The 27493-nt window shown below is 44.6% G+C and overlaps 1 protein-coding gene across 2 annotated transcripts in view; it reads left to right on the forward strand.

Moving 5' to 3' along the window:
• The window catches only part of LOC109894300 (calmin), a 47108-nt gene that overhangs the window by 12141 nt on the left and 7474 nt on the right, over positions 1–27493 (forward strand). For both annotated transcript variants that reach the window (XR_004210590.1, XM_031828669.1), the window contains exons 2-10: positions 14807–14868; positions 17617–17712; positions 17988–18071; positions 18292–18384; positions 18506–18699; positions 18879–19072; positions 19377–19459; positions 19907–22387; positions 26918–27117. Coding sequence is in view for 1 of the 2 variants with exons in the window: in XM_031828669.1 (XP_031684529.1) it covers positions 14807–14868; positions 17617–17712; positions 17988–18071; positions 18292–18384; positions 18506–18699; positions 18879–19072; positions 19377–19459; positions 19907–22387; positions 26918–27117 (3487 nt within the window). In the remaining variant the exon portion in view is untranslated. The remainder of the gene's footprint in view (positions 1–14806; positions 14869–17616; positions 17713–17987; positions 18072–18291; positions 18385–18505; positions 18700–18878; positions 19073–19376; positions 19460–19906; positions 22388–26917; positions 27118–27493) is intronic.

Here is a 27493-nt window from a genome sequence, read left to right on the forward strand (position 1 = left end):
GTCACTGTAGCAGCCAGACAGTGAATGTGGAGTGTATCAAATATGGACGATTGCATCACTATTGCAAAGTCTCAGTTGACATGCAAGAAGGGGAACAATGTTATTGTGAACTGAATAGTGAATAAACTCAACTGAATGGTGTCCGTATCGTTGAAGAAGCAAGTATAATGTGGACATCGGATTCGGCTTCTACACCTGCATTGCTTGCTGTTTGGGGTTTTAGGCTGGGTTTCTGGAACAGCACTTTGAGATATCAGCTGATGTACGAAGGGCTATATAAATAAATTTGATTTGATTTGATTTGACAACACTGTCCTCATAGCGGTGGTTTTCTAATGGGCAGAGATATTGCTAGGGCCAGACCAACAGTTCCAGGATGATGGTCGGTCCAAGTCAACTGTTCTTATTTTATCTTGAGTGATGATAAGTCTAAAGTTACGGTTTATGCTTCAAAAAGCACTCCTTTTGTAGGAGGCCCATTTTCCACTCTAAAAATACCATGGCGCATTTTAAAAGGTCAACGGTTATATTGTCAAATAAACCTGCGGAGAGAGAGAGTGACGTACACGGGGTGGGTTTACTCTTTGTCTGAGGTCTGTATAAGTGCCTGTTTTATTAGATGCAGGTGTTTCTACCAATGGGCTGAAGAAATAAACGGTCCAACAGAACTTTGAATAAGTAACTCTCATGGATTGCAGTGATGATGACAAATCAGGGCCGTGCTCTCTCTGCCTACAGCTCTGTTTTTATAAAAAAGCAATGATTGTTGTTCTCAGGTTGACCTGTAGCTGTCAGGGGAAGGTAATGAGTAACCAGGTTCCTATCCAACCTTTTTATGCGATTAACGTACATGTGGGGAAGAAAATGTGATGACAGGATGGATGGAAACAGAGCATTTGTCGGTAAACGTTCAAATGTCGACGGAACTAAATACGCTAGACAAGATGGGATCTTTTTGTGTCAGTAAAATGTATTATTCAAGAAATGTCCATGGAAATGCTTTTACGCATGTTGTGTGGTCCTCCCACTACGACTCGTGAGGAACGCTTGCAATTTATTAGGGTGCAGATTCAATCATTTATGATGAACTTCGCAGGGTGGTGAAAGTGCCAGGTGATGAGCTCCATGCTCCCTTTGCAATAAATATCGAGGGTCTTATTCTGGTGGCATGATCATTGATGCTTGTCTGCAGTTTGACAAATAAAAAAAATATTGCTCTTTTATCTATAATAATGTAACATATATGCTGGGAGTCGAGAAGCAGTAGTAACATGGAACGATACAATGTAGGAGTAGCGTCTAGACATGAACAACAGAAACAATACTGCCCGGGGAAAGAACCTAAGGGAGTGCCAGATAAAGGGGTGGTAATGAGTGAGGTAATAGAGTCCGGGTGTGCCTAATGATGAAGCGCAGGTGCGTGTAATGATAAATGCCAGGTGCAAGTAATGATGGTTCCCAGGATCGGTGGTTAGTAAACCGGCTACTTCGAACGCCGGAGGGGACAAGCGGGAGTAGACGCGACAAAGAATCTCATCATGTAGGCTATACCCGCACTGTATCTGTGAGCTGTTGGCTACAGCACACATGTCAATACCAGAGTGGTATCGCTATATAACGCAACCTTTTTTTGTAAGAAAACCATCAGTAGAGTTGAAAATGCGATGGAAACCCATTTCACTTTTATTTGTAAAAAAATAATCTTATCCCCTTTTTTGGGGGGGGGGGGTTAACCATTCCATTTTATTTTTTATGTACACTACATCATCACACAGTATTTTATCCCAAACTATTCAATTGGATGGAAACACATCTCTGATGGGAAATTGAGCATATTGTTTTTATGCTGATTTTAAAAAAAATATTTGCATGAAAGTCTGTCGCTAATTGCATGGAAACCTAGCTAGTGAGTGAGTGAGTAGGCTCTTTTTCCTTCCTTCTTCTTTTCACCAAGTTATGCTCTCCTTGCATAGGATCTGATTTGAACTTCACTTTTAAAGCATTACTGATCTATAGTGCACTATATTTGGGAAGACAAAACAAAAAAAAATTCCCCTTCAAATATATTTGACCAAAGATGACTCCTTCCACCTGATCCCTCGAAGTTATTCATGATTTGAACTTCACTTTTCATGTAGGTTACATGAATGTCATTACTACATAATTACTGATGAGGCAAAGATTTAGCATGGGTCCTCAGATCCTCAAAAAGTTATACAGCTGCACCAGTGAGAGCATCTTGACTGGCTGCATCACCGCCTGGTATGGCAACTGCTTGGCATCCGACCGCAAGGCGCTACAGAGGATAGTGTGTACGGCCCAGTACGTCACTGAACGACCTTCATGTGTTAAAGTAATGATGGACTGCTGTTTCTCTACTCATTTGAGCTGTTCTTGACATAATATGGATTATTTTACCAAATAGGGCTATCTTCTGTATAGCACCCCTACCTTGTCACAACACAACTGATTGGCTCAAGCGCATTAAGAAGGAAAGCATTTCCACAAATGAACTTTTAAGAAGGCACACCCGTTAATTGAAATACATTCCAGGTGACTACCTCATGAAGCTGGTTGAGATAATGCCAAGAATGTGCAAAGCTGTCATCATGGCAAAGGGTGGCTACTTTGAAGAATCTCAAATATAAAATACATTTGGATTTGTTTGACAATTTTTTGGTTAATACATGATTCCATATGTGTTATTTCATAGTTATTCTACAATGTAGAAAATAGTCTAAATAAAGAAAGACCCTTGAATGAGTAAGTGTGTCCAAACTTTTGACTGTTACTGTATATATTTAACATTTGTACCCAAATTCACCCTAACTAACTGATCTGTATATGAGCAAACAGCACAGTGCATACAATAAGTATAGGCCACGTTGGTTTTTGTTCAAAATGTGGATTAGATTTGTATCTTTTTGGTCTAGTTTAGTGGAAGCTTGTCTTTTGTATCTTTGTGACTGTACTTATCTTGTTTAGATATTTAGTCTGTTTGGAATGAGGAAGATGCGGTCTATGACATCAGCACATATTTTCTTTATCTTCTCAAGCTATTCAATTGCCGGTGTGGCTAACATTTTCTTTAACTCAATCGTCTTTGGGAACAATCATCTTGTTCTTCAAGATAATGCCACTGTCAAAAAAAGACCTCTGTGATTTGAAGAATCAACCAGTGCATTGTTGCCATTTTACGTATCTTTCTGCCTCTGTTCTCCTTGGAAGTCTTTCTGTCGTCGCCCAAAGCACGGACAGGTAGAGCCCACACTTTGAACCCTGATCTCTGTGAAAGGAACCTACCTGCACTTCAAACAAATTACACAACAAAAATGTGGGTTCCTCAAGGGTTCTTTGTGAAGGGCGATGGTTCTATGTGGGACCATAATGACTCAAAGTACCCTTTGAGCTCTTCAATGGTCCTTTACAGTTCACAAAATCATTTTTTGCTCTATTTGTGATAATTCAAATGGTTTGCGCACAGCTCTTATTGTGAAACTGTGAGTGAGAGTGTTATTCCAGTTTGTCTGTGTTGTGGTATGCCATTACGTAGTAAGTCTTGTGCAAGACTCATGTATGGGCTTGTGTCAATTGAGAACGGTTGACTAAATCAGTCAGTGGCTCTCTCCTCAGGGACCCCCCAGCTGTTCCAGAGCTGCCACACCTGATTCAACTAGTCAATTAACACAATAATAACAGCTACGGAATTTTACAATATAATATGGCTGACCAGAATAGGTTCTATAAAAAAACATAAAGGGTTCTACATAGCTCCAAAAAGGGTTGTATCCATAGTGGAACCCTTTTTTGGTGTTTCTTTATAGACCCTTAGGGAAGGGTTCTTTATAGTGCCATACAGATACAATTTAGAACCTTATGAGCATGGTTCTTTACAGATCCTTCAAAAAAAGGGTTCAATATAGCACCAAAAAAGGTTTCGCCATGGTAACAACAAGCCAAAGACCCCTTACCTGGTACTACAATATTTAGAACCATTCTTTGGGGGTGTGTAGCTTTGACCTCACAAACACACTGGCTGAGACCCAAATGGGAGTCACATTTAGATTGAATACAAAATCCTGGAATTGTTTGCATATGGAAATGCTTCCGTGAGAGTGTTTTGGTTTCCCGGTATTGTCCATGTTGGATTCCCGGCACTCGCATTTAGGTAAGGTTTGAACAGAGGTTGTGTCCAAAATGGCACCCTACTAGATGTGTACTACATAGGGGAATACGGTGCCTTTTGAGACACCGACAAACTCACTTAACCCACATTATAAATGGCCCTTCCTTTCCTGTCAGGAATGACCTTCAACTACAGAATATGTTTAGTAATGTAAATGCAATTCCCTTACAATGCCATGCAAACCTGTAGTTCTGTTGGATGGGAGGGGTCTTAGAATTAATTATTGGGCTATGGAGTTTAAGAAGCTACATGTCTGTACTTCAAAAGTAGTGGGACCCATGCTTTCAGCTAGTCAACCATGTTGGACCAGCTACCTCAAGGAAGAATGCATGCCTTTCTGGTATGAAGAGTGATTGTGAAACATAAGCAAATACTAGATAAGGTGAAGGAAGGAGTGAACACATTTTTTTAGTTCAGGTATAGTTCAGGTTCACAGGTCTCTGTCTCACCCAGCTAATAATTGGTGATCGAATCACTACACCCCTCTCTCCTTTTATAATGCTGTATAGCCAATGGCTGAGTTTATAGGGCCAAAAATAACCTGATTGATCTTGGCTCTGTGACAATGAATCTGCACCAAGAATCACAATGAATGTATCCCACACTTACTGCTCATTAGTTTTCTGTATTAGTGATTGTAGTTCAGAAGATGTAGTTATTCTTCAGATGAAGTAGGCAAAATGTTGATTTCCTGGCTGTCAGTTATGCAAGCAAAGGCAGCATTAATTCACACAATATATGCAGAAACTATATAAGGATATTGATTTCACAAACCTCTGTCTGAACTATTGGTTACCTGTCAAATCATGTTGAGTCACGCTGGGAAAGAATCAAAATATTCTTCATCTTTTCTGTTCGCTAATTTTCCCCAGTGGAGGCGTGCAGACAACAAATGAACACTTCCTTTTTGAGTCATGTTCCTTTCTTCTAAAGGGGCCATCCGGGATTGGTACAGTTCATCAATTTTTTGACTTTTAAATTAATGCTGTATAGCCATTGACTTGAGTGACCGCTTTGTTGCTTTTCGAATCCGAGATCCCCCCCCCTTTTAAGGCGTGAGCTGAGGTAATTATTATGACACTGGACTGTTTCTATTGTAATCATACGCTGTTGGGAATAGTTATTTGTATCCCATTATCTTCTTACAGAAAAATACACACGCTGCATTTATATTGGCTAATCCCAAACATGTAGAATAAGACAAAGTCATTTTTCAATTCGACGTGGATGGTGAGGCCTATATAGAACCAGGAAAGGCACTCTAAAATATGAACTAAAGAGAATTGATATTATACACCCCAGCAACTCTTCTAGTTATACAACCCCTTTGGTTAAGAGTAAGACACCAGCAGCAGTGTCTTTAGGGAATCCCCTATCATGGCAGGTTTTGTTTTCATATTTTAATATAAGATGAGCTCCACTTTGTGTAGCACAGTTGTATTGTTACTCTACACAGTGCAGAACGCAACAGCAGTAATGTGATGAATCCAAGCCAACCCACTGGGCACTGACGTCAGTTCATCGTTTTGGTTTTACATTTGAAATCGGCAAAATATTTCACAGTCTCATTGGATTTAGGGTGAAAGTTGGGTGAAAAGCAAATACGGAATCCCCTTTTATGTTGATGACTTTTTTCAAATCCAATCAGTTTTCCATGTTTCAACGTCATCACATTGAATTTTTGTTGTTGAAATGATGTGGAAACAAGGTTGATTCAAGCCGTTTTTGCCCAGAGGGGACCTCATCTTAATGCAAAGCAACATGAATCAACAGCAGGGATATATTGAGGGAGGGTGAACCCAGCACCCATCCGTTCAACGTATTTCATTTCATCCTTCCTTCTGTAGATTTATCCAGCACATTTATTTCATCTTTCTCGCCTACTTTCAAAAGGATTCTGCAACTTTCTGTTCCTTCCGAGTGTTCTGAGGTGCGTAGGAGGTGGTGCCAGGCAGGCAGTCAACCATGGCTTCTTCCGACATGGCACCCTATTCACCCTATGCCCCCATAGGGCTCTGTCCATATGCAGTGCACTATATAGGGAATAGGGTGCCATTTTGGTTTGAGACACGCCCCAGGACATCTGGAGACATTCTGTTACCCAGGGAGGAAGATTCCTGTACCCCCTCCTCCCTGTGTTTTTCCTCCTTGTCTTCACAGCCTCTAATTGGCTGGCAGTGAGGCAGAACTCTGGAGAAGCGCTAGCTGCCCACAGAATTGCCCCCAATCAGACTTGTTTTGTTTATTAGTGTTAATTACTCTCAGATGGAGGAATGGGACTGTTTGTCATATTGTGTACTTTGTTGGTGGTGGTGTATCTATTTTACACACTCCAATGGTCAGTGAAGGGAGTTATGTTGCTGAAAAAGGATGTCAGTATTGGATCAGATACTTTTCTCTTAGGCCGGGATTCAATCCGATCGCAATTTTGTCGACAATTCACCATTTAGAGTTAATTCCCAGTTTAGCAATCATATGCAGCATTTACCATGAATGAGGGAACAAAGCTGCATCGCCGACAAAGCGTGATCGGATTGACTCCCAGCCTTCGTCTCTTACACTTGTTTTTGCACACTTCCCTACGGAATATCTGCAGATTATTTTGATATGTTTACATCCAGAATGCCGATGCAGAGTTTGGTCGACTCTCAGCTCTCACATCTACTGTTTGTTCCTTTAAATGAGTGGATAATCACATGAACAGTAGGTGAATTTACACTCCAAAGAGACACTAACTAAAAGGCCTAGAAGAAGTGCCTTTATCAGCACACAGCTAGTATATACAGATCTGTGTCAGTGTCATTATACACATCTAGCATGTACAGATCTGTGTTCAACAAAAGCACTGAGTTAATTGCCTCCTAATGATATTTGTTCAGTCCTACAGGGTTGTCCCTTCTCTGTTCAACTCTCTGCGATAGCATGAAAGAGTAACATTATGGCCACGTACCAAATGGCACCCTATTTCCTGCATAGTGCACTACTTTTGACTAGAGACCTACGGGCCCCTGTGAAAAGTAGTGCGTTATGTATGGAAGAGTGTGCCGTTTGGGATGCTGTTGCAATGTTAATCAGATCATTCACATCCCAGTTAAAGGCTTTCTCTACCATATGATTGAGGAGTCTCAGACTTGCTCCCCCCACTCTGCATGGCAAGCAAAGCTGCCACATTGCTCCCACCAAGTCTGGGATCTTGTCTAGAGCCAGTCCCACCACACTGAGACAAAAGAGAGGGAAAGGGGTTATAGAATAGAATATGTACGTCTGGTTGACAACTTACTATATCCCATTTCGTTATATGATAATTTAGGATTATTAGATTGCAATCATATGATTTTCTCTGCTTCTCCAGACAGTGTTGCTTCAGTTTCCCCTCGATACTGAGTTAAATCCGATCAATCCTAACAATAGAAATGAGTATCAACGGCAACAGCAGCAATATGTAGTAATGTTCGTTCCACCTTCGAAACTAACAGTAGCCTAGATAAGATTAGGGAAGATAGAGTGCATAGAGAATTGCTTGTCACACTGTACACATTGACACGTCAACATTCACAGTAAGCTTGTGTTCAACATGCCAGTCAGACAAGAGGTACCGGTCCTTGGCAGTGTCCCAAATGACACATTATTCCCTACATAGTGCACTACTTTCTACAGAGGAAAAATAGTGCACTATATAGGGAATAGGGTGCCATTTTGGATGTATCCCTCATGTCAGTCAGTCTGGCCTTATTTCCACACAGAGAATGACCTCATCTTTAATGGCAGTGCAGCTAGAGAGCTGAAATAATGACACCGCTCTGCATTCACCTGTGTTACTCAGGATGTGACATCATCCATGTATACAGTATGTATCCTATTCATTGTGCTCTTACCTTCTGAGACAGAGAGGGAAAACCATAACAAAACCACTGAGAACATTGTGTTCACGTAAACTAGTGCTAGTCTATGGATTAAGGTTAGAGTTGGACTCTCTGTGGGTGTTAACCCCGATGTCCCGGATACATTCCCAATCTGGCCCATACCATCATGGCCACCTAATCATCCCCAGCTTCAAATTGGCTCATTCATCCCCTCTCTTCTCCCCTGTAAATATTCCCCAGGTTGCTGCTGTAAAAAATAATGTGTTCTCAGTCAAATAAAGGTAATATTTTAATAACACTCCCCCCACCCCTTACCATACTAGAATGGGGACCTTCCAGGTGACTGCTGTTCTAAGGACAGACCCCATCAAGGCCTTCCAAGAAATGTAAACTTCTGTGTTGTACTGTGTGTATAATAGAAAACACCTCATCAGAGCTGACTGTTAACGCTGCTCTTTCAGGGGGGGGGGGGAAGCTTCGGCTCAGCATCCTGCATTTTTCCCAGTACAGAACCTGACCTCAACACTTAACTGACTTACTAAACCCATGCTCTGGCTTTACAGCGTTATTTCACAGTACGGTGTCGTGGGAGAAGAAACAACATAATCGTAAATTCCTCTATTTCCACCCCTGAGTTCAAATGTCAGTGGCTCCTGAACACATGGCTCTTGGAAGGCCGTGTCCATATTTGCCTGTGGACTGGTGGAGGCTTTCATTGAATGGAAGACATCTGGAGTTGACACATGTTGATGGGCTAACAGACAGATTCCCTGGAGAATAGGGCCTGATTATACAAGCCTTTTGACAGATTGTCCCCAGACTGTCCCTAACAGGCAATGTTTCAACCAGCCGAGTCCACACTCCCCCGGACTCTTCTCCGGCGCGGCACTTGTTAGTATTCAAGAAGTGTCACCTTTTGTGTCGTAGGAATCTGAATCAGACACAGCGCTGTGACAGAGAGCGAGAGAGCGAGAGAGAGAAAATAGGGTTCATTCTTTTCCATGTAGGCCTGTCTCTCATTGCCTAGACGTTAGGTGTCATTCCCGTCATTCAGCACTGTGCTGTCCACACATTTGTGGGGACGGAAAAACAAACGAACGGTCTGGTTAGGAATTCTAGGCGCACAGCCACACACATGCTATAAATCACCACCAGCGCACAATGGTAGACATTCACAGCAGCACACACACTCCAACAGACTGAGGTATCCGAGTGGGTCCGGATGCAGCGTGCCATAGTAAGTCTCTCTGTAGAGCCCTCAGATCTGACGATACGTGCACCTTTCTATTTGGCCCAGGCTCTGTTATTCCTAAGAGAAACCAGTGCAGCGTTTTGGATAATGTACCTGGAAAATTAGATCAACAGTTATGGATGGCCACGGTTATTAATATTTCCAGTGGGTAGTTGGGTTTTCAGACGTTTTTGGTGTGTTTTATTTAACTAGCCTTTCATGACGTGGGCATTTTCTCACGTTGGCTAATTGACTACAGAAATGACTCTTCTCATCACAGGGGAGGTGTACATGTCATGTACACTACCGTTCAAAAGTTTGGGGTCACTTAGAAATGTCCTTGTTTTTGAAAGAAAAGCAGGAGCCTGCTTTTACTTGTGTGTGTGTGTGTGTGTCACTTTTTTTCTGTGTCTGCATGTCTCTGCCTGATAGTGTGTGTGGAGTGTCTCTGTGTGTGTCTAAGTTTACGTGTAGGTGTGGCTGTGTGTCTGTTATTGTGTCCGTCTGTGTGTGTATAGGGCATGTCGCTATAATAAGGGGGCCATTTCCCAGCGCTCCAGCGCCAGCAAACCAGCCAGCAACCATAAAGACACAAAGAGCCTAGCTGCTCTGGTCTGGGCCAGGGGCTGGGGCTGGGTGACGGCTTTGAGCACTCAGCTGTGAAAAAGAGGGAGAGAGAGAAAGAGAGGGAGCGAGCAAGGGAGAAAGAGAGAGAGCGCGCACATTGCCAAGGCTGAGAGTGAGGCCTACTCAGGGCCCAGTGAGAGCAGCAAAGAACAGTGTCCAAACTCCAGATGAAACTTTGTTTGGATATGAGGACTAGCAGTACTTCTGTGTCTCAGCTGGAGTCAGCTGTTTGTGTTTTGCTGAATGGGGTGAAGGAACTCCGACATCTGTGAGTAAATGCCTCATTTTAGAACAAACACACACCAGAGGAATAAACATATGACCCCATACTGAGAATTGCCTGGTGGCTGGTCATGGCAAATGAGGTTGTCATGAACACGAATGGTATTTCGAGAATGAATAAGGATGACGATTTCATTGCTGCTGGCAATTTTTTTCTTAATATGGCACGTTATTAGCCTGGTTGCCAGTCTGTTTCTGCTCTCTTGCCAACTCCTTATGAAATTATCATGTTTGGTTTGAAAATAGAGTAGGCAAGAGCACAAACAGATCTGGGACCAAGTTGGGACATTATTAATTGTCTCTCCTTTTGTCTAATTACTACTCACATTATGACTGTCTGTCTTTTCCCTATGTCTATCAGACCTCAGGATAAGACCCAGATGCAGACAGTTCGAAATAACAAATGTTTATTTACAAACAGGGGGCAGGCAAAAGACAGGTCAAGGGCGGGCAGAAGTCAGTAATCCAGGGCAGAGTCCGTAAAGTACAGAATGGCGGGCAGGCTCAGGGTCAGGGCAGGCAGGCAGGGGTCAGTAATCAGGGGAGTGTCAAGAGGTACAGAACTGCAGGCAGGCTCTGGGTCAGGGCAGGCAGAATGGTCAAAAAATGGGGGAACTAGAAAACAGGAACTAACGAGAAACATGAGTATGGGAAAAAAAACGCACTGGTAGGCTTGACGAGACAAGACAAACTGGCAACAGACAAACAGAAAACACAGGTATAAGTACACAGGGGATAATTGGGAAAATGGAGAGGGGTGGAGACAAGCACAAGACAGGTGAAACAGATCAGGGTGTGACATTACCCTCTGGGGATGCTACCTGGCGTCCTACCAGGGCATGTACCTGGTTAACCGGGGTGCCGGCGGTGGAATTCAGCGATGAGGGCTAGGTCCAGGATGTTCCTAGCGGGGATCGAGCACCTCTCCTCTGGACCATAACCCTCCCAATCAAACATGGGATCCCCTGCCCCGAGGTCGGACACTCAGGAGACACCTCACCGTGTATGCCGGATGGCCATCGATGGGGGTGGGGGGGGGGTGGGCCTGGAAAGTGGAGACAGAAGGCTGTGAGACAGAGGTTTAATCCTTGATACATAAAACGTGGGATGTATACAGAGGGTGCGGGGCAAACAGCAGAGGGGCTAAGGATCTTGGCGATGGGGAAAGGTCCGATAAAACGAGGGGAAAGTTTGTGGGACTGTACCCAGAGGGGCAGATCCCGAGTGGACAGCCATACCCTCTGCCCAAGACAATAGCAGGGAGCCGGCGTCCGATGGCGGTCCGCCTGTCAACGATACCTGGAGGTGGTCTTGAGAAGAGCGGACCAAGCTCTCTTCCAGGTACGCCGACAGTGGCAGACGAACATCTGGGTCGAGGGTATGTTGACCTTTTCCTCTATCTCTGGGTAGAGTGGGGGCTGATGCCCTTCGAGTGCTCTGTGGGTTGAGAGCCCAGTGGTCGAGCAGGGAAGGGTGTTCCGGGCATACTCCACCCACACAAATTGCTGTGTGGGTGAGGAAACCTGGAGGACAGACTGGCCAACGACCCAATGAGTGTGTAGAATGCCTTCCAGAACCGGGACGAAAACTGAGGACCCTGGTCAAAGACCATTTCCACCGGAAGTCCATGGATCCGGAAGACGTGCTGCACTAAGAGCTGGGCCGTCTCCTTGGCAGAAGGTAGCTTGGGGAGGGTAATGAAATGGGCGGCTTTGGAAAACCTGTCCACCACTGTGAGGATAGTGGTGGGATATATGTGTTCAGGGCAGGTGAGGGACAGGAAGAGGTTGAAGGAGGCAAGCCGGAGCTTGCCGAGGAGTCTTGTTCTGACTACAGACAGTATAGGCAGTGTCTGGGACAAACATCTGGTTAGCCAGAGCCCCTCCAGGGTCCAGCTGGGAATGCTGCACCTCACGGACCTGGTTCTATACCCCAGACGAGGGTAGCCACCAGGCACGACGTCGGAAGGATGGTTTCGGGGTCCGAGGGTATAGATGCAGGGCTATAGCAGCGTGAAAGCATGTCTGGCTTAACATTCTTAGACCCTGGGCGGTAGGAGATGGTGAAGTTGAATCAGGTGAACAACAGGGCCCATTGAGCTTGGCTGGAGTTGAGACGCTTGGCGGTGCGGAGATATTACAGGTTCCTGTGATCCGTCCACATTATATATGGAAGCTCCACTCCTCCAATGCCATCTTCACTGCAAGTAGTTCTCGATTCCCCACATCATGATTCCGCTCCGTTAAGACGATGGGAAGAGAAGGCGCAGGGATGCAGCTTAAGGTCCAGGGCAGAGCCCTGGGACAGGATGGCTCCCATTCCGACATCCGACGCGTCTACCTCCCCCACAAACTGACTGGATAGGTCCGGATAGATCAATATGGGAGCCGTGGTGAAGCGGTGCTTAAGGTCCAGGAACACCCGGTCAGCAGCTGGTGAGGTGAGTAATGACAGGGGGAAAGCCAGGGTGCTGTAACCCCCAGATAAAACGGCGATAGAAATGGGCAAACCCTAAGAAGCGTTGCAGCTGCACTCTGGATGTGGGTTGAGGCCAATCCACCACCGCTCTTACCTTTTCCGGGATCCATCTGCACATTCCCAGCAGCTATGATATAACCAAGGAAGGAGATTGTGGAGTGATGGAATTCACATTTTTCGGGTTTGACATAAAGCTGGAGGACCTGTTGGACGTGGAGAACGTGTTCTTGAGCCAAGCGGGAAAAGACGAGGATGTCGTCAAGGTAGACGAACATGAACTGGTTCAACATGTCGCGGATAATGTCATTAACCAGGACCTGGACCACAGCAGGAGCATTGATCAGACCGAATGGCATCACCAGGTATTCATAGTGTCCTCTAGCAGTGTTGAAGGCTGTCTTCCTCTCGTCACCTTCCCGTATCCGTACCAGGTGGTGGACGTTCCAGAGGTCCAACTTAGAGAGGTAGTGGCCCCCTGGAGCGGCTCGAAAGCTGAGGCTATGAGTGGTAGCGGGTAGGGGTTCTTAACCGTGATGTCATTGAGGCCCCTGTAGTCGATGCACGGGCGCATGGTTTTGTCCTTCTTCTCCACAAAGAAGAACCCTTCGCCGGCGGGGAGGCAGAAGGACGGATAACCCATGCAGCCAGGGAGTCCTCGATGTACGTCTCCATAACCTTGGTCTCCAGACCTGACAGTGAATACAGGCGTCCCCAGGGTGGTGTAGTGTCCAGGAGAAGGTCGATCCCGCAGTCATAGGGTCGATGCAGAGGAAGCGAAGTGGCCCGGGCCTTGCTGAAAACCTCCCGTAGGTCCTGGTACTCCGCAGACTTCAGGCAATGGGCATAGCAGAACGGGCTCCAGCCCATGATAGTACCAGCAGTCCAGTTGATAAGGAGTTGTGGCACTGGAGCCAAGAAACTGTATAGACTCACTGTGGTTCCCAGACACACACGGGTGGATAGGAGTGGTATTGTGGGTGACCCTGCCTATAGAGCGCCCATTCGGTGCTCTAACGTCCATGAGAATGGAGAGGGGCTGAGTGGGGATGCCCAGCTCAGACACCAGGGTGGCATCCATGAAACTTTCGTCGGCCCCAGAGGCAAAAACCCAGAGAGATTTTGATTGGTCGCCCCACAGAAGGATGGCATGGAGAGGGGTGCGAGTAAGGGGAGAAGAAAGATTCTCTGTATGTTACACCAGAGTACTCGTACCTACTGATGAGCCTAGTCCTTTTAATGGACAGGTAGATACATAATGATCGGCAGTTTCGCAATACAGACAACTCTGGGTGTTAAGTCTGCGTATTTACATCCTAGTACCAAAGTTTCAATCCACTAAGAGAGATAGCCGAGGAATTCATGAGGTTGTTGGATGGTACTCCAGTGAGACATTTAATGCACAACGACACACAGGTTAAGAGGTTTTTAAAAATAGCCAAGGAGTGAGCATGCAAGATATGACCATGATTCACCAACTAGCTTCACCGTATTGTGTATGGAAATCAATACAATATATCACATCGTATATAGACTTGTTTATACTGTATTATTGACTGTGTGTTTGTTTTACTCAATGTGTAACTCTGTGTTGTTGTACGTGTCGAACTGCTTTGCTTTATCTTGGCCAGGTCGCAATTGTAAATGAGAACTTGTTCTCAACTTGCCTACCTGGTTAAATAAAGGTGAAATAAAATATGATTGGATATAAATTGGTGTGTGTGTGTGTGGTGTATGCATGTGAGCATGTAGATGTGTGATGTATGTTCATGCAAAGGTTCACATGCGAGGGTTGCATGTGTGTGTTTGCACGCTAAGTGCACCCCCTGGTTGCTATGGTGTGTTGACAGGTCATGACTGCAGGGTAGAGGTCTCGCTGATTAACGACTGGGGTGTGTCACAAATGGCAACCTATTCCCTATGTAGTACACTACTTTTGACCAAAGCCCTATGGACCCTAGTCAAAAGTAGCGCACTATATAGGGAACGGGGCTATTTGGGATGCTACCTGGTAGTAGATGAGGCTGTTGTCTTACATGAGTCAGTATTGATGCTGCTGGTCTCTTCTCTGTATTCCCATCTTTTATTCACAGCCACCATATTCACATCCTCCTCTGTGTTTCTGTTGCTTTTCTCTTGCAGTTGAAAGAGAGGTCGTTCAGAAGAGGACGTTCACACGATGGATGAATCTGCATTTAGAGAAGGTAAGTCAGTCTACAGATCAGGGTTTGTGTCAATTCCATTTGAATTGAAAATGAAATTCCTATTTTCCTCAGAGCTCTATGAGCTTTTTTGTTGTTGTTGTTGTTTACTTCCTGAATTGACTGAATTGAAATGGAATTGACCCCAACCATGCTACAGTTCCCCCCCAAAAATCCATCCCTCAAAATAAGCGTATCTTACCCAACACCACAAACTGGAGTATGTATAGACTTATTCCTAAACCTGGGTTATTTTACGTTTCCGAAGCATCTCATTTCAAGTTACACTTTGAGTCTGTCCCTCACACAAACTGAGTTGTAGCCTCTCCCTCTACCCTATAAATGATAAATGGAGGCAGAGGAACTGCTAATGCAGAGAGAGACCGTGTAAAAAAAAAAATGTCGGTAAATGCTAATCTGATAGAATGTGTAGATGCTATCTGTCTGCCCTAGAGTAGATTTACTTCTACTTAATGATGTACAGGTGGTACTGTGGGACTGCATCTCAAATTGCACCCTTTTTGTTATATAGTGCCCATAGGGCTTTGGTCAAAAGTAGTGCACTATATAGGGAATAGTGGAGCAGACTGTATATGCAAATAGTGCCAGATTAGATGTAATAGGGCGATTCCATGCCAGCATGGCCCAAAAATAGTTCTGGTATCACAGATTTTTCTGGCAATTCACATTAAAATCTTCATTGGGAGGAAGGACGTTGAACATTTTTATTACATTTTGTATTTTTGGGAAAATTGTGATGAAAGTGGCAATTTCTATAGGCCCTTTTTAGACCTATACATGCCTCCTGTAAGACCCTATGACCCGTGAACCGTACATGGCACAGACAACATCTTGGTGTCATTATCAGTCCCTCCAGGATTTTGGGAGGCAATTCTGACATTTTGCATGGCAACATGCTATGATTTTGTCGAATTTGTCGTGAAACTGCACTGACGAGGGAAAAGGTTTGTTGACATTTGGCTTGATTGAACCATATTATTTTATATTTTTTATTTTATTTGGAACAATATACTCTTTAAAGGCATCAGATTTCCAGAGTGGGTTCTCTGGTACTTTGAAGAAATTATACATTTTATACGTACAAATTGACATTATAGGTCATTAACCAATCACAACCCTCCTGCACATTCAGCAAATCACCAGCAGAGGGAGTTCCCTTTAAATCCATTTTCCCATTCACTGTTTTGGTGGCGCTCATAAAATTGCTCATGACTTTAAAAGTAGGAGAGAGCCCACTCTGTAAATTTGACGTACGTGTAGAGTATATTGTTTAAAATATAATGTTTAAAAATGAACAAAATCAAAAAGGGTACTTTTGAGATAATAATATTAATAGTTTTAATGTTGAATAAATGAACGTGTTAAATTGTATTTCAGAATGTAGCGATACTCCATATTTTATAGCACAGTATTAGGAGTATAATGACCCTAAGGTGTTGTCTGTATCATGTACGGTTCCCTGATTATTGGGTCTTATAGGGGGCATGTATAGGTCTGAAGAGTGCCTAACATGGCTCCTTTTATCGGGATAAAAAATGGTTTGTTACAAAAGTAATTAGCATATCAAACATCCTTTCTCCCAATTAAGTTTTTATGTGAGAATTGCCAGAACAATCTGAGATGCAAAAATATTTTTGGGACATGCTGGCATGGAATAATCGCCATAGGCCTTTTTTGTACTCCCCCCCCCCCCCCCCCCCCTCCTTTCTTCTCAGATTGCATTGTGTAATTTGAAGTACTGCTTTCTTTACATGAATAGCATTCCTGAACAAATGACCAAGGAACTATGGTGAAAAGGCCCCCACATACGTTCTCTTTGTCTGCTAACCCACACGTACCCTCAGCCGTTCTGTGTTCCCGCCACTCTCAAGCACACATACACTTGTGCTTACAAATTGTTTACATATTTTTTTTATCTTTCCCTCCCTTCACCCCCACCTCCTCTGCTCTCTCTCGCTCACAAAGTCTCACACACACACACACACACACACACACACACACACACACACACACACACACACACACACACACACACACACACACACACACACACACACACACACACACACACACACACCTCTCTGCCATTAGTCATTCAGTGAGTTTCACTACTCTACCCTTACACCATTGTTTGCATTGGCAAGGCTGTTTTGTGCTTCTAAGGTTTCAGGCGACAGAGAGATGAGATGATAACAGAGCAGAGCCATGAGGCTGACTGAGAGAAAGAGGGTCCAAATAGTGATTAAGTCTTTGTTTCTCTCACACAATGAACCTCTCTTCTCTGACACACTGTCTGGCGTTACATCAAATCTCTGACCCACTAATCGACAATCATACATTTGTCCGCTGGGTTTCGATGGAAAGTTTTGCTCACTCCCTCTCTCAAGTAAGCGTTCAGATGTAGAGAGATTGGTTCATGCATGGTTCGGTTCGATGTCATAGCTATTACTTAATAGCTGTTTTGACGGACTGCTCATTATACTGATAAGATCCATATTTTGACAGTTATTGGCAGTCCTATCAGCCAGCATAAAACCAACACCAGAGAAATGTCAATGGTCGTTTTACTCCACTGCTTATGCTACATGTGCACTTAAGTCAGACATCAGACATCAGACACACCCACTTTTAGCGGTTGCAGCGCAATAGCGCATCAAAGGAAGACTGAAATGTGTTTTTAACATCATCAGGTCTGTTGAAAGATTAACTCTCCTCTCCTCCTGTCTTCAGTGCACTCCTCCGATGGAGGTAAACGACCTGTTCAGAGATATCCAGGATGGAAGAATACTCATGGCCTTGCTGGAGGAACTGTCTGGATGCAAGCTGGTGAGATTTCCACCAACAATATTACACCATCCACACAGTATTCAGATGTTAGTGAGGCTTTGTTGATTCATTCGCTTACGTCACAAATGACACCCTATTCCCTAGTCAAAAGGCCCTGGCCAAAAGTAGTGCACAATGTAAGGGATAGGGTGCCATTTGGGAGGCAGCCCATGGCTATGCTAGATATGGAGAAGTTATGTGTTAAAGATTGTGTTTGAGTTCGATTTTGGTGGCTAACAATTCACCCAGCTGTTTATTGTATCGGTGTCCTCCAGCTTCATGGATGGAAACAGTCCTCACATCGTATCTTCAGACTGAACAACATCGCAAAGGTCCTCACCTTCCTAGAGGAAAGAAATGTGAGTATCACAGCCAATCACCAATGAATCACCAATCACCTATTTAGGGAAGTGTCTAATAAACATCCTGAAATTATAGAAGAAGGTTCAGCTTTATTCCCTTCAATGATATTTATAGCAGAAGCAATTTTTTTCATATTGGGAGGAGCACCAGCACACCACTGTCTAAATATCCTGTTGATTGGTTGGATTGTTTACCTGGGTGTGATTACCTGCACAGGTGAAGCTGGTCAGTATTGACGCTGCAGATGTCGCCGATGGCAACTCTTCCATCGTTCTCGGACTCATCTGGAATATTATCCTGTTTTTCCAGGTAAAATCTCTCTCTATACTGTCTCTTTCTTCTCTCTCCTCCCTTTCTCCCCCCCCCCCCGCCCTCTCTCTCTCAGATATTAAGTAATGAAATAAGTGCCGAGTCTTCCTCCTTCTCTCAGATCAAGGAGCTGACAGGGAACATTAAGAGCCAGTTCCCCTCGTCCTCCAGCCTCTCTTCGCTCCCCACCAGCTCCGACTCCGACACCTCCCACTCCAGCACGCCCTCCGATGAGAGGCCACGCTCCATCGCCATGAGGGATCATGGGAAAGCCATCAAGACGCTCCTGCAGTGGGTCCAGAGACGCACCAGGAAGTGAGTTGTGATTGGACAGCAATCATATATCAAATTCATAAGAGACAAACTCACAAATAGGATATGGGATTTGATGAACCTGTGAAAATTCTGTAATACATACACACACGTTTGAAAGTTTGACTGCAATCATGTTCAAGTGTTAGATGTTGCTGACTTGCCGAGTCTTGTCTTGTCAGGTATGGTGTGGCAGTGCAGGACTTTGGGAAGAGCTGGACCAGTGGGCTGGCCTTCCTGGCCGTCATTAAGTCTATTGACCCCAGCCTGGTGGACATGAGGAGAGCTCTGCTGAGGACAGCCAGGGAGAACCTAGAGGATGCCTTCAGGACAGCCCACTATAGCCTGGGCATACCCAGACTACTGGAACCAGAGGGTAAATTATTCAATTCAATTCAGTTAAATTCAAACCAATTCAATGAATTGAGACTTTATTCATTGCCACAAGGGGCAATTATGCCAGCCTGATCCCAGATCTGTTAGGGCTGTATAGCCAACTGCTATGGACGTTGTCTTGCCAAAATAGTTGACATGACAACGGCCATAGCAGTTGACAAGACAGCATAAAGAGATCTGGGAATGGGCTACAATTAGGCTGTACAATCAGAGTGTATTAGACGATTTACCACTAGTCGATCTTAAGTCCCTCTGTTATCATTCCCGCATTTCCATCTCCACAGACGTGACCATTAACCCTCCAGATGAGCAGTCCATCATGACCTACGTGTCCCAGTTCCTGGAGCACTTCCCCGGGATGGAAGAGGTGAGAGAGACTGCATCCCAAGGGCTCAGGTCAAAACTAGTGCATTATATAGGGAATGTGGTGCCATTTGGCTGCATAATATTTATCTCATGATCAATATATGATATATACAGTAGTTTATACAAACCACTAGATCAGGGGTGTCAAACAAATGTTACCCCGCGGGCCGCATTCGGTCTTCACCGAGGTCTGGAGGGACGCCCTTAAAATGTATTATATTTCCCCAAAATGTTCCTTTATCCTTCGCTTTCGTTTCAATGGCTATTAGCAGGCTGGACAGAGTGAAGAGACTATAAATGTCGGTCTATTATGATTTCTACACAGCTTTGATTTGGTTTTAGTCATTTCAATATTGATTAAGATCGTAATTTTTTTTTTATTAGGCTCGTGGGCTAGTTATTTGACACCCCTGCACTAGATACACAAACCACTCTTTCTCTCTCTCAGCCCCAGGAGAATGTATCTGATGTGATACAGAGGAGTGTGTCGTCAGGTAGACTCAGCTGTCGTGTCAACGACTCCTCCCACGACCTGAGGAATGGCGTTCACCGGAGTCGGGACCGAGAGAGGCCCTTTGTGGTCCGGAGAGACTTAGTCCAGCACCCGCCCAAAATCTTAATCTCCTCTATCTCCGAGGAGCTCAAGTCCCCCATATCACCGCCCGTGGTGGAGCGCTCCCCGGTCAACGAAGGCTCGACTGTAGGGACCACACACAGCCCTGTCTTCACCGTCTCCACTTCCAGCTCTCCGCAGCCCTCATTTGTCAACTCCGTCATCGGCTCTGTGTCCTATGACTCCCCAATCAGTGACTCTGTGATCAGTTCGCCAGACTCCTGTTGGGAGCGCCTGCCGAGCGAGGCAGTGACGCCAGACAGGTCTGTGGAGAGCCGTAGCGATGGGTCGCTATGTGACAGCGGGGTATCTTGGGACATCCCTCCCTCCACACCCCATGGGGTCACACCTGATCTGGAGGATCCGTTGCCGTCGGTTATGGGGCCAAAGGCAGGAAAGCCTCAGGATGAGGAACAGGAAGTGATGCCAGAGCTGTTTATCGACGAGGGGAACTACTCTTTTAGCTCAGTGGAGAGCACACAGTACAGGGCCAATACACAACTAGAAGAGGATGGGGAGGGAAGGGAGAAGAAAGAGAAGGAAGACGAGGAGGAGGCGTATAGCTACATTCTGGAACTGAGTGAGGACAAGGCAGCCAAGCAGAAGCCTGATCAAAGAGAAGGAAAGAACATAACAGAGAGAACAGAAAGTGACTCAGAAGGAATAGACACAAATACACGTCAGAGTAATGGTGTCAACAAGGGGCAGGGGCGGCCATCTTTAGAGTTCTCTGACAAGCCTCAGCAGACTGACTCTGACCAGAAAAGGGAGAGTGTGTGTGAGGGTGAGAGTGTGTGTGTGGGTGAGAGTGTGTGTGAGGGTGAGATAGGTGGAGCTGTGTGTTCTCCTCAACACAAGGATACCAGCCATTCACAGCAGGAGACCCCTGACCTGCATGAAAAGCCAAATCAGCAGGACGGTGTTCTGGAGAAGACAGACAGCGCATCAGAATGTGCCAAGAAGGAAACAGTGGAACCATCTACCGATTCCAGAAAGGCTGGAAACCCAGAGGAGGGGTTAGCTATGGAACCTTCTGATATAGCAGAGGGTCAAGCAGAGGAAAGGCACAAGCAGGTCACAGAAGAGTCAGAAACACAAAAGAAGATAAAGGACATTCTGAACGGCCACATAGAGTCACAGGAGAACACTACGACTCAGGAGGTCACAGAGCAGTCACAACCGTATATGGAGATGGACCAGACTCGGACTATCCAGGGGGGATCCTCAGAACCAGAAGAGGAGAGCCATACTGGGCAAAAGGACCCGGAATCTCTGTCTTGCACAGACAATCGGCAGAGCTCCACACTCCCAGCAGAGGACAGAGAGGATAGGACCCAGAGCCCAGAGAGAGAGGCAGAGGTTGGGGATGAAGACCCAGTCCTGTGTGAGCCCCCTGGAGGTGGCTTGGTTGAAAAGAGCGAGACAGCCCCTTGTGGTGGAGATGCTAATGTGAATGTTGTAGTTCCTGAGAAGAAGAGAGGGGCAGAAAATGGCCATGACAGGGTGGATGCTACTGGGTCTGGAGCAACAGACAACAGAGAAACAGTAATGGAGGTCCCCCATCAGGGCACACCAGTGTCCATTATCCCCTTGGACATGGTGTACTACCCCCACTATGATGTCCCCATCTCCCATGTCATTGAGGCCTTCGTGGAGCCTAACCCTGGACTGGTCCTCACTGAGCCGGTTCCTCTCTCTCCTCCCTCAGACACACACACCAAGAACCAGTCTTTATCCCTACCGCCTGGTCAAGAGAGAGACATAGAAAAGGATGCAGAGGATCATACTGAGGGCAGTCATAGCGAGACAGAGGCCTCTACTGTTGAAGAGACAGGGGACAAAATGTCAGACACAGAAAAGAGTGAAACCAAGAGTGTCAATGTGGCCTATACAGACAGTGAGAGGAGCAGTGCAATGGAGAAGCCTGAAAGTGAACCAATGGACATGTTCCAAGCGGACATGAGTGGGGCCCTTGATCAGACAATGACATTGAGTGAGACTCTGGAACCCATGGACCTGTTCTACCCGGATACAGATGACTGTGGTCCTGGAGAGGAACCAGAGAACGACGTGGAGACCTCGCCGTGGTCCTCTTCCTTCAGCAAGTCAGTAGAGACCTGGCCCTCAACATTTAGTGTTGCAGCGCTACAACCAGCACCGTCCTCAGAACCAGAGACACACACAGACTCGCACGCACATAGCCAGGGAGAGACTCATACAGAGACACACGCACACAGCAGTCCAGACTCACACATAAAAAGCCAACTGGATCAAGAAGCTCTCAGAGAGGAGTCAACAATGCAGAAGTATGATAAGGTAAGCCAGTATGTATGGACAACAAGGACAGATCTGCGTATGTGTGTGCATGTATGCGCACCTCCTGCATGCGTATGTGTGTGTGTGTGTGTGTACAAGGTGATCCAAACAACACCAGACCACATCAGAGGGACGTGACATTTCACACATACACATAGGACAATATCACTGTCTCATTACGTGCAATAATCTGTCTGCATGTGTTATTATCTGTCATCCTTTTCTCTGGTTCTATCTGACGTGTCTGTCTGGGCGTCTGATAATATATGCATTGTTTTGGTGTGCTAGATGTTCTGCATACCAAGTCTGATTTGGAAGTCATTTCATAAGCTGTGTTGACCAACCATGAATCATGAATCAATCATGAGAATGTTACCCCATGAATTAAAGGAGGGACATTGGAGCTAATGTTCAAGACAGTTAAAAAGAAAGAGTGATATTTTTTAGCAAGTGCTTTATTCTACTCTATATGACTACTAAGGCTGGGAATTGAAAGGGATGTCATGATTCGATATTATCGCAAAACTTAGGTGCCGTTGTGATATATTTTGCGATTCTCACGATTCTATAGGTATTTCTCACTATATGTCTTCTGCAGAGACTGGAGGGAGCATGATAAATTAGTTTTGATCAGTTATGGAAATAAAAGTCATGAAAACATGTTGGCTCACTATTTAAAAAGAAGATGAAGAACAAGCTATAGGATGAAAAATATTTGAGTTTTGGCACAGGCACACCCGACCAGCGTTAGCTAATGCTACCTAGCAAAAACAAACTAAAACATACATATACATATTTATATACTAACGGTCAAAAGTTTTAGAACACCTACTCATTCAAGGGTTTTTCTTTATTTTTACTATTTTCTATAACAGTGAAGACATCAAAACTATGAAATAACACATATGGGATCTTGTAGCAACCAAAAAGTGTCAAATAAATCTATATATTTTTTATAATTGAGATTCTTCATTGCCTTGATGACAGCTTTGCACACTCTTGGTATTCTCTTAGCCAGCTTCACCTGGAATGCTTTTCCAACAGACTTGAAGGAGTTCCCACATATGCTGAGCACTTGTTGGCTGCTTTTCCTTCACTCTGCGGTCCAACTCATCCCAAACCATTTCAATTCCCAAACCATTCAAATTCCACAAATTCACTTTTAAGAAGGCACACCTGTTAATTCAAATGCATGCCAGGTGACTACCACAGCAAGCTGATTGAGAGAATGCCAAGAGTGTGCAAAGCTGTCATATTTGAAGAATCTCAAATATAAAATATATTTTGATTTGTTTAACACTTTTTCTGTTACAACATGATTCCATATGTTATTTCATAGTATTGATGTCTTAAATTATTATTCTATAATGTAAAAAATTGTACAAATAAAGAAAAACCCTTGAATTGAGTAGGTGTTCTAAAATGTTGGACCGGTAGTGTGTGTGTGTGTGTGTGTATATACAGTGCCTTGCGAAAGTATTCGGCCCCCTTGAACTTTGCGACCTTTTGCCACATTTCAGGCTTCAAACATAAAGATATAAAACTGTCTTTTTTTGTGAAGAATCAACAACAAGTGGGACACAATCATGAAGTGGAACGACATTTATTGGATATTTCAAACTTTTTTAACAAATCAAAAACTGAAAAATTGGGCGTGCAAAATTATTCAGCCCCTTTACTTTCAGTGCAGCAAACTCTTTCCAGAAGTTCAGTGAGGATCTCTGAATGATCCAATGTTGACCTAAATGACTAATGATGATTAATACAATCCACCTGTGTGTAATCAAGTCTCCGTATAAATGCACCTGCACTGTGATAGTCTCAGAGGTCCGTTAAAAGTGCAGAGAGCATCATGAAGAACAAGGAACACACCAGGCAGGTCCGAGATACTGTTGTGAAGAAGTTTAAAGCCGGATTTGGATACAAAAAGATTTCCCAAGCTTTAAACATCCCAAGGAGCACTGTGCAAGCAATAATATTGAAATGGAAGGAGTATCAGACCACTGCAAATCTACCAAGACCTGGCCGTCCCTCTAAACTTTCAGCTCATACAAGGAGAAGACTGATCAGAGATGCAGCCAAGAGGCCCATGATCACTCTGGATGAACTGCAGAGATCTACAGCTGAGGTGGGAGACTCTGTCCATAGGACAACAATCAGTTGTATATTGCACAAATCTGGCCTTTATGGAAGAGTGGCAAGAAGAAAGCCATTTCTTAAAGATATCCATAAAAAGTGTTGTTTAAAGTTTGCCACAAGCCACCTGGGAGACACACCAAACATGTGGAAGAAGGTGCTCTGGTCAGATGAAACCAAAATTGAACTTTTTGGCAACAATGCAAAATGTTATGTTTGGCGTAAAAGCAACACAGCTCATCACCCTGAACACACCATCCCCACTGTCAAACATGGTGGTGGCAGCATCATGGTTTGGGCCTGCTTTTCTTCAGCAGGGACAGGGAAGATGGTTCAAATTGATGGGAAGATGGATGGAGCCAAATACAGGACCATTCTGGAAGAAAACCTGATGGAGTCTGCAAAAGACCTGAGACTGGGACGGGGATTTGTCTTCCAACAAGACAATGATCCAAAACATAAAGCAAAATCTACAATGGAATGGTTCAAAAATAAACATATCCAGGTGTTAGAATGGCCAAGTCAAAGTCCAGACCTGAATCCAATCGAGAATCTGTGGAAAGAACTGAAAACTGCTGTTCACAAATGCTCTCCATCCAACCTCACTGAGCTCGAGCTGTTTTGCAAGGAGGAATGGGAAAACATTTCAGTCTCTCGATGTGCAAAACTGATAGAGACATACCCCAAGCGACTTACAGCTGTTATCGCAGCAAAAGGTGGTGCTACAAAGTATTAACTTAAGGGGGCTGAATAATTTTGCACGCCCAATTTTTCAGTTTTTGATTTGTTAAAAAAGTTTGAAATATCCAATAAATGTCGTTCCAGTTCATGATTGTGTCCCACTTGTTGTTGATTCTTCACACACTGTTGCTGGTATTTTGGCCCATTCCTCCATGCAGATCTCCTCTAGAGCAGTGATGTTTTGGGGCTGTTGCTGGGCAACACGCACTTTCAACTCCCTCCAAAGATTTTCTATGGGGTTGAGATCTGGAGACTGGCTAGGCCACTCCAGGACCTTGAAATGCTTCTTACGAAGCCACTCCTTCGTTGCCCGGGCAGTGTGTTTGGGATCATTGTCATGCTGAAAGACCCAGCCACGTTTCATCTTCAATGCCCTTGCTGATGGAAGGAGGTTTTCACTCAAAATCTCACGATATATGGCCCCATTCATTCTTTCCTTTACACGGATCAGTCGTCCTGGTCCCTTTGCAGAAAAACAGCCCCAAAGCATGATGTTTCCACCCCCATGCTTCACAGTAGGTATGGTGTTCTTTGGATGCAACTCAGCATTCTTTGTCCTCCAAACACGACGAGTTGAGTTTTTACCAAAACTTGCTATTTTGGTTTCATCTGACCATATGACAGTCTCACAATCTTCTTCTGGATCATCCAAATGCTCTCTAGCAAACTTCAGATGGGCCTGGACATGTACTGGCTTAAGCAGGGGGACACGTCTGGCACTGCAGGATTTGAGTCCCTGGCGGCGTAGTGTGTTACTGATGGTAGGCTTTGTTACTTTGGTCCCAGCTGTCTGCAGGTCATTCACTAGGTCCCCCCGTGTGGTTCTGTGATTTTTGCTCACCGTTCTTGTGATCATTTTGACCCCACGGGGTGAGATCTTGCGCGGAGCCCCAGATCGAGCGAGATTATCAGTGGTCTTGTATGTCTTCCATTTCCTAATAATTGCTCCCACAGTTGATTTCTTCAAACCAAGCTGCTTACCTATTGCAGATTCAGTCTTCCCAGCCTGGTGCAGGTCTACAATTTTGTTTCTGGTGTCCTTTGACAGCTCTTTGGTCTTGGCCATAGTGGAGTTTGGAGTATGACTGTTTGAGGTTGTGGACAGGTGTCTTTTATACTGATAACGAGTGGAGGACAGAGGAGCCTCTTAAAGAAGAAGTTACAGGTCTGTGAGAGCCAGAAATCTTGCTTGTTTGTAGGTGACCAAATACTTATTTTCCACCATAATTTGCAAATAAATTCATGAAAAATCCTACAATGTGATTTTCAGGATTTTTTTTCTCTCATTTTGTCTGTCATAGTTGAAGTGTACCTATGATGAAAACTACAGGCCTCTCTCATATTTTTAAGTGGGAGAACTTGCACAATTGGTGGCTGACTAAATACTTTTTTTGCCCCACTGTAGATATATATATATATATATATACACATTTTTTACAAATCAATACTTTGAGTCAAAGTATCTATATAATATTGTCCAAAATAATATTGTGATATGTAACTGTAGCGATTTTCCCCCATCACTGATGACTAGCCAGTAAACCTTTACCCCCACACCCACTACATCCATACCCTATTATCTTATCCAACAACCTCCACCTTCCCCTTACACTCTAAAGTAGTCTTCCCCCCCCCCCCCCCATGTGTGCCCAGGAGGTTGAAGTGAGAGGGGGCTCCAGGCTATCGGGCCCACAGGAATGGTGCTCCGTGCTGGGTGAGCAGACGGAGGGAGATGGGGGTGTGGTGGAGACAGAGATGGAGACCCACCGTGGAGCTGCTGAGAGCAGTGATCTCACCAGGACTGATGATGAGAAGTCTGCCTCTGCTGCCAGAGAAAACAATGAGACCATGAGGTAGGATACTATTCTTAGGTCCCTGGTACAGCTGGCCTGTGTCCAAAATGGCACCCTATTCCCTTTATAGTGCACTACTATGGGCTCGGTCAAAAGTAGTGCACTGTATAGGGAAAAGGGTACCATTTGGGACGCCGCTTGAGAAACACAGCACAGAACATTATTTTTGGGGCAATGTTAAGCAGCGAAAAACATGACTTCAGAACTGGGCCTCCCAGTTTGATAGAGCAAAATGCCTTAAATTTACTCAATGAAATGTGTTTAGATCTGGCTAGTCATTGAAGTTGGAAGCTAATTTCCTCTCCACTAACATTAAGAAGCTCTAAGCAATTCAAATTACATAATGACATACAGTGCATATGGAAACTTTTTCCAC

This window comes from Oncorhynchus kisutch, linkage group LG7, assembly GCF_002021735.2.
Source record: "Oncorhynchus kisutch isolate 150728-3 linkage group LG7, Okis_V2, whole genome shotgun sequence".
Taxonomy (NCBI): Eukaryota; Metazoa; Chordata; class Actinopteri; order Salmoniformes; family Salmonidae; genus Oncorhynchus; species Oncorhynchus kisutch.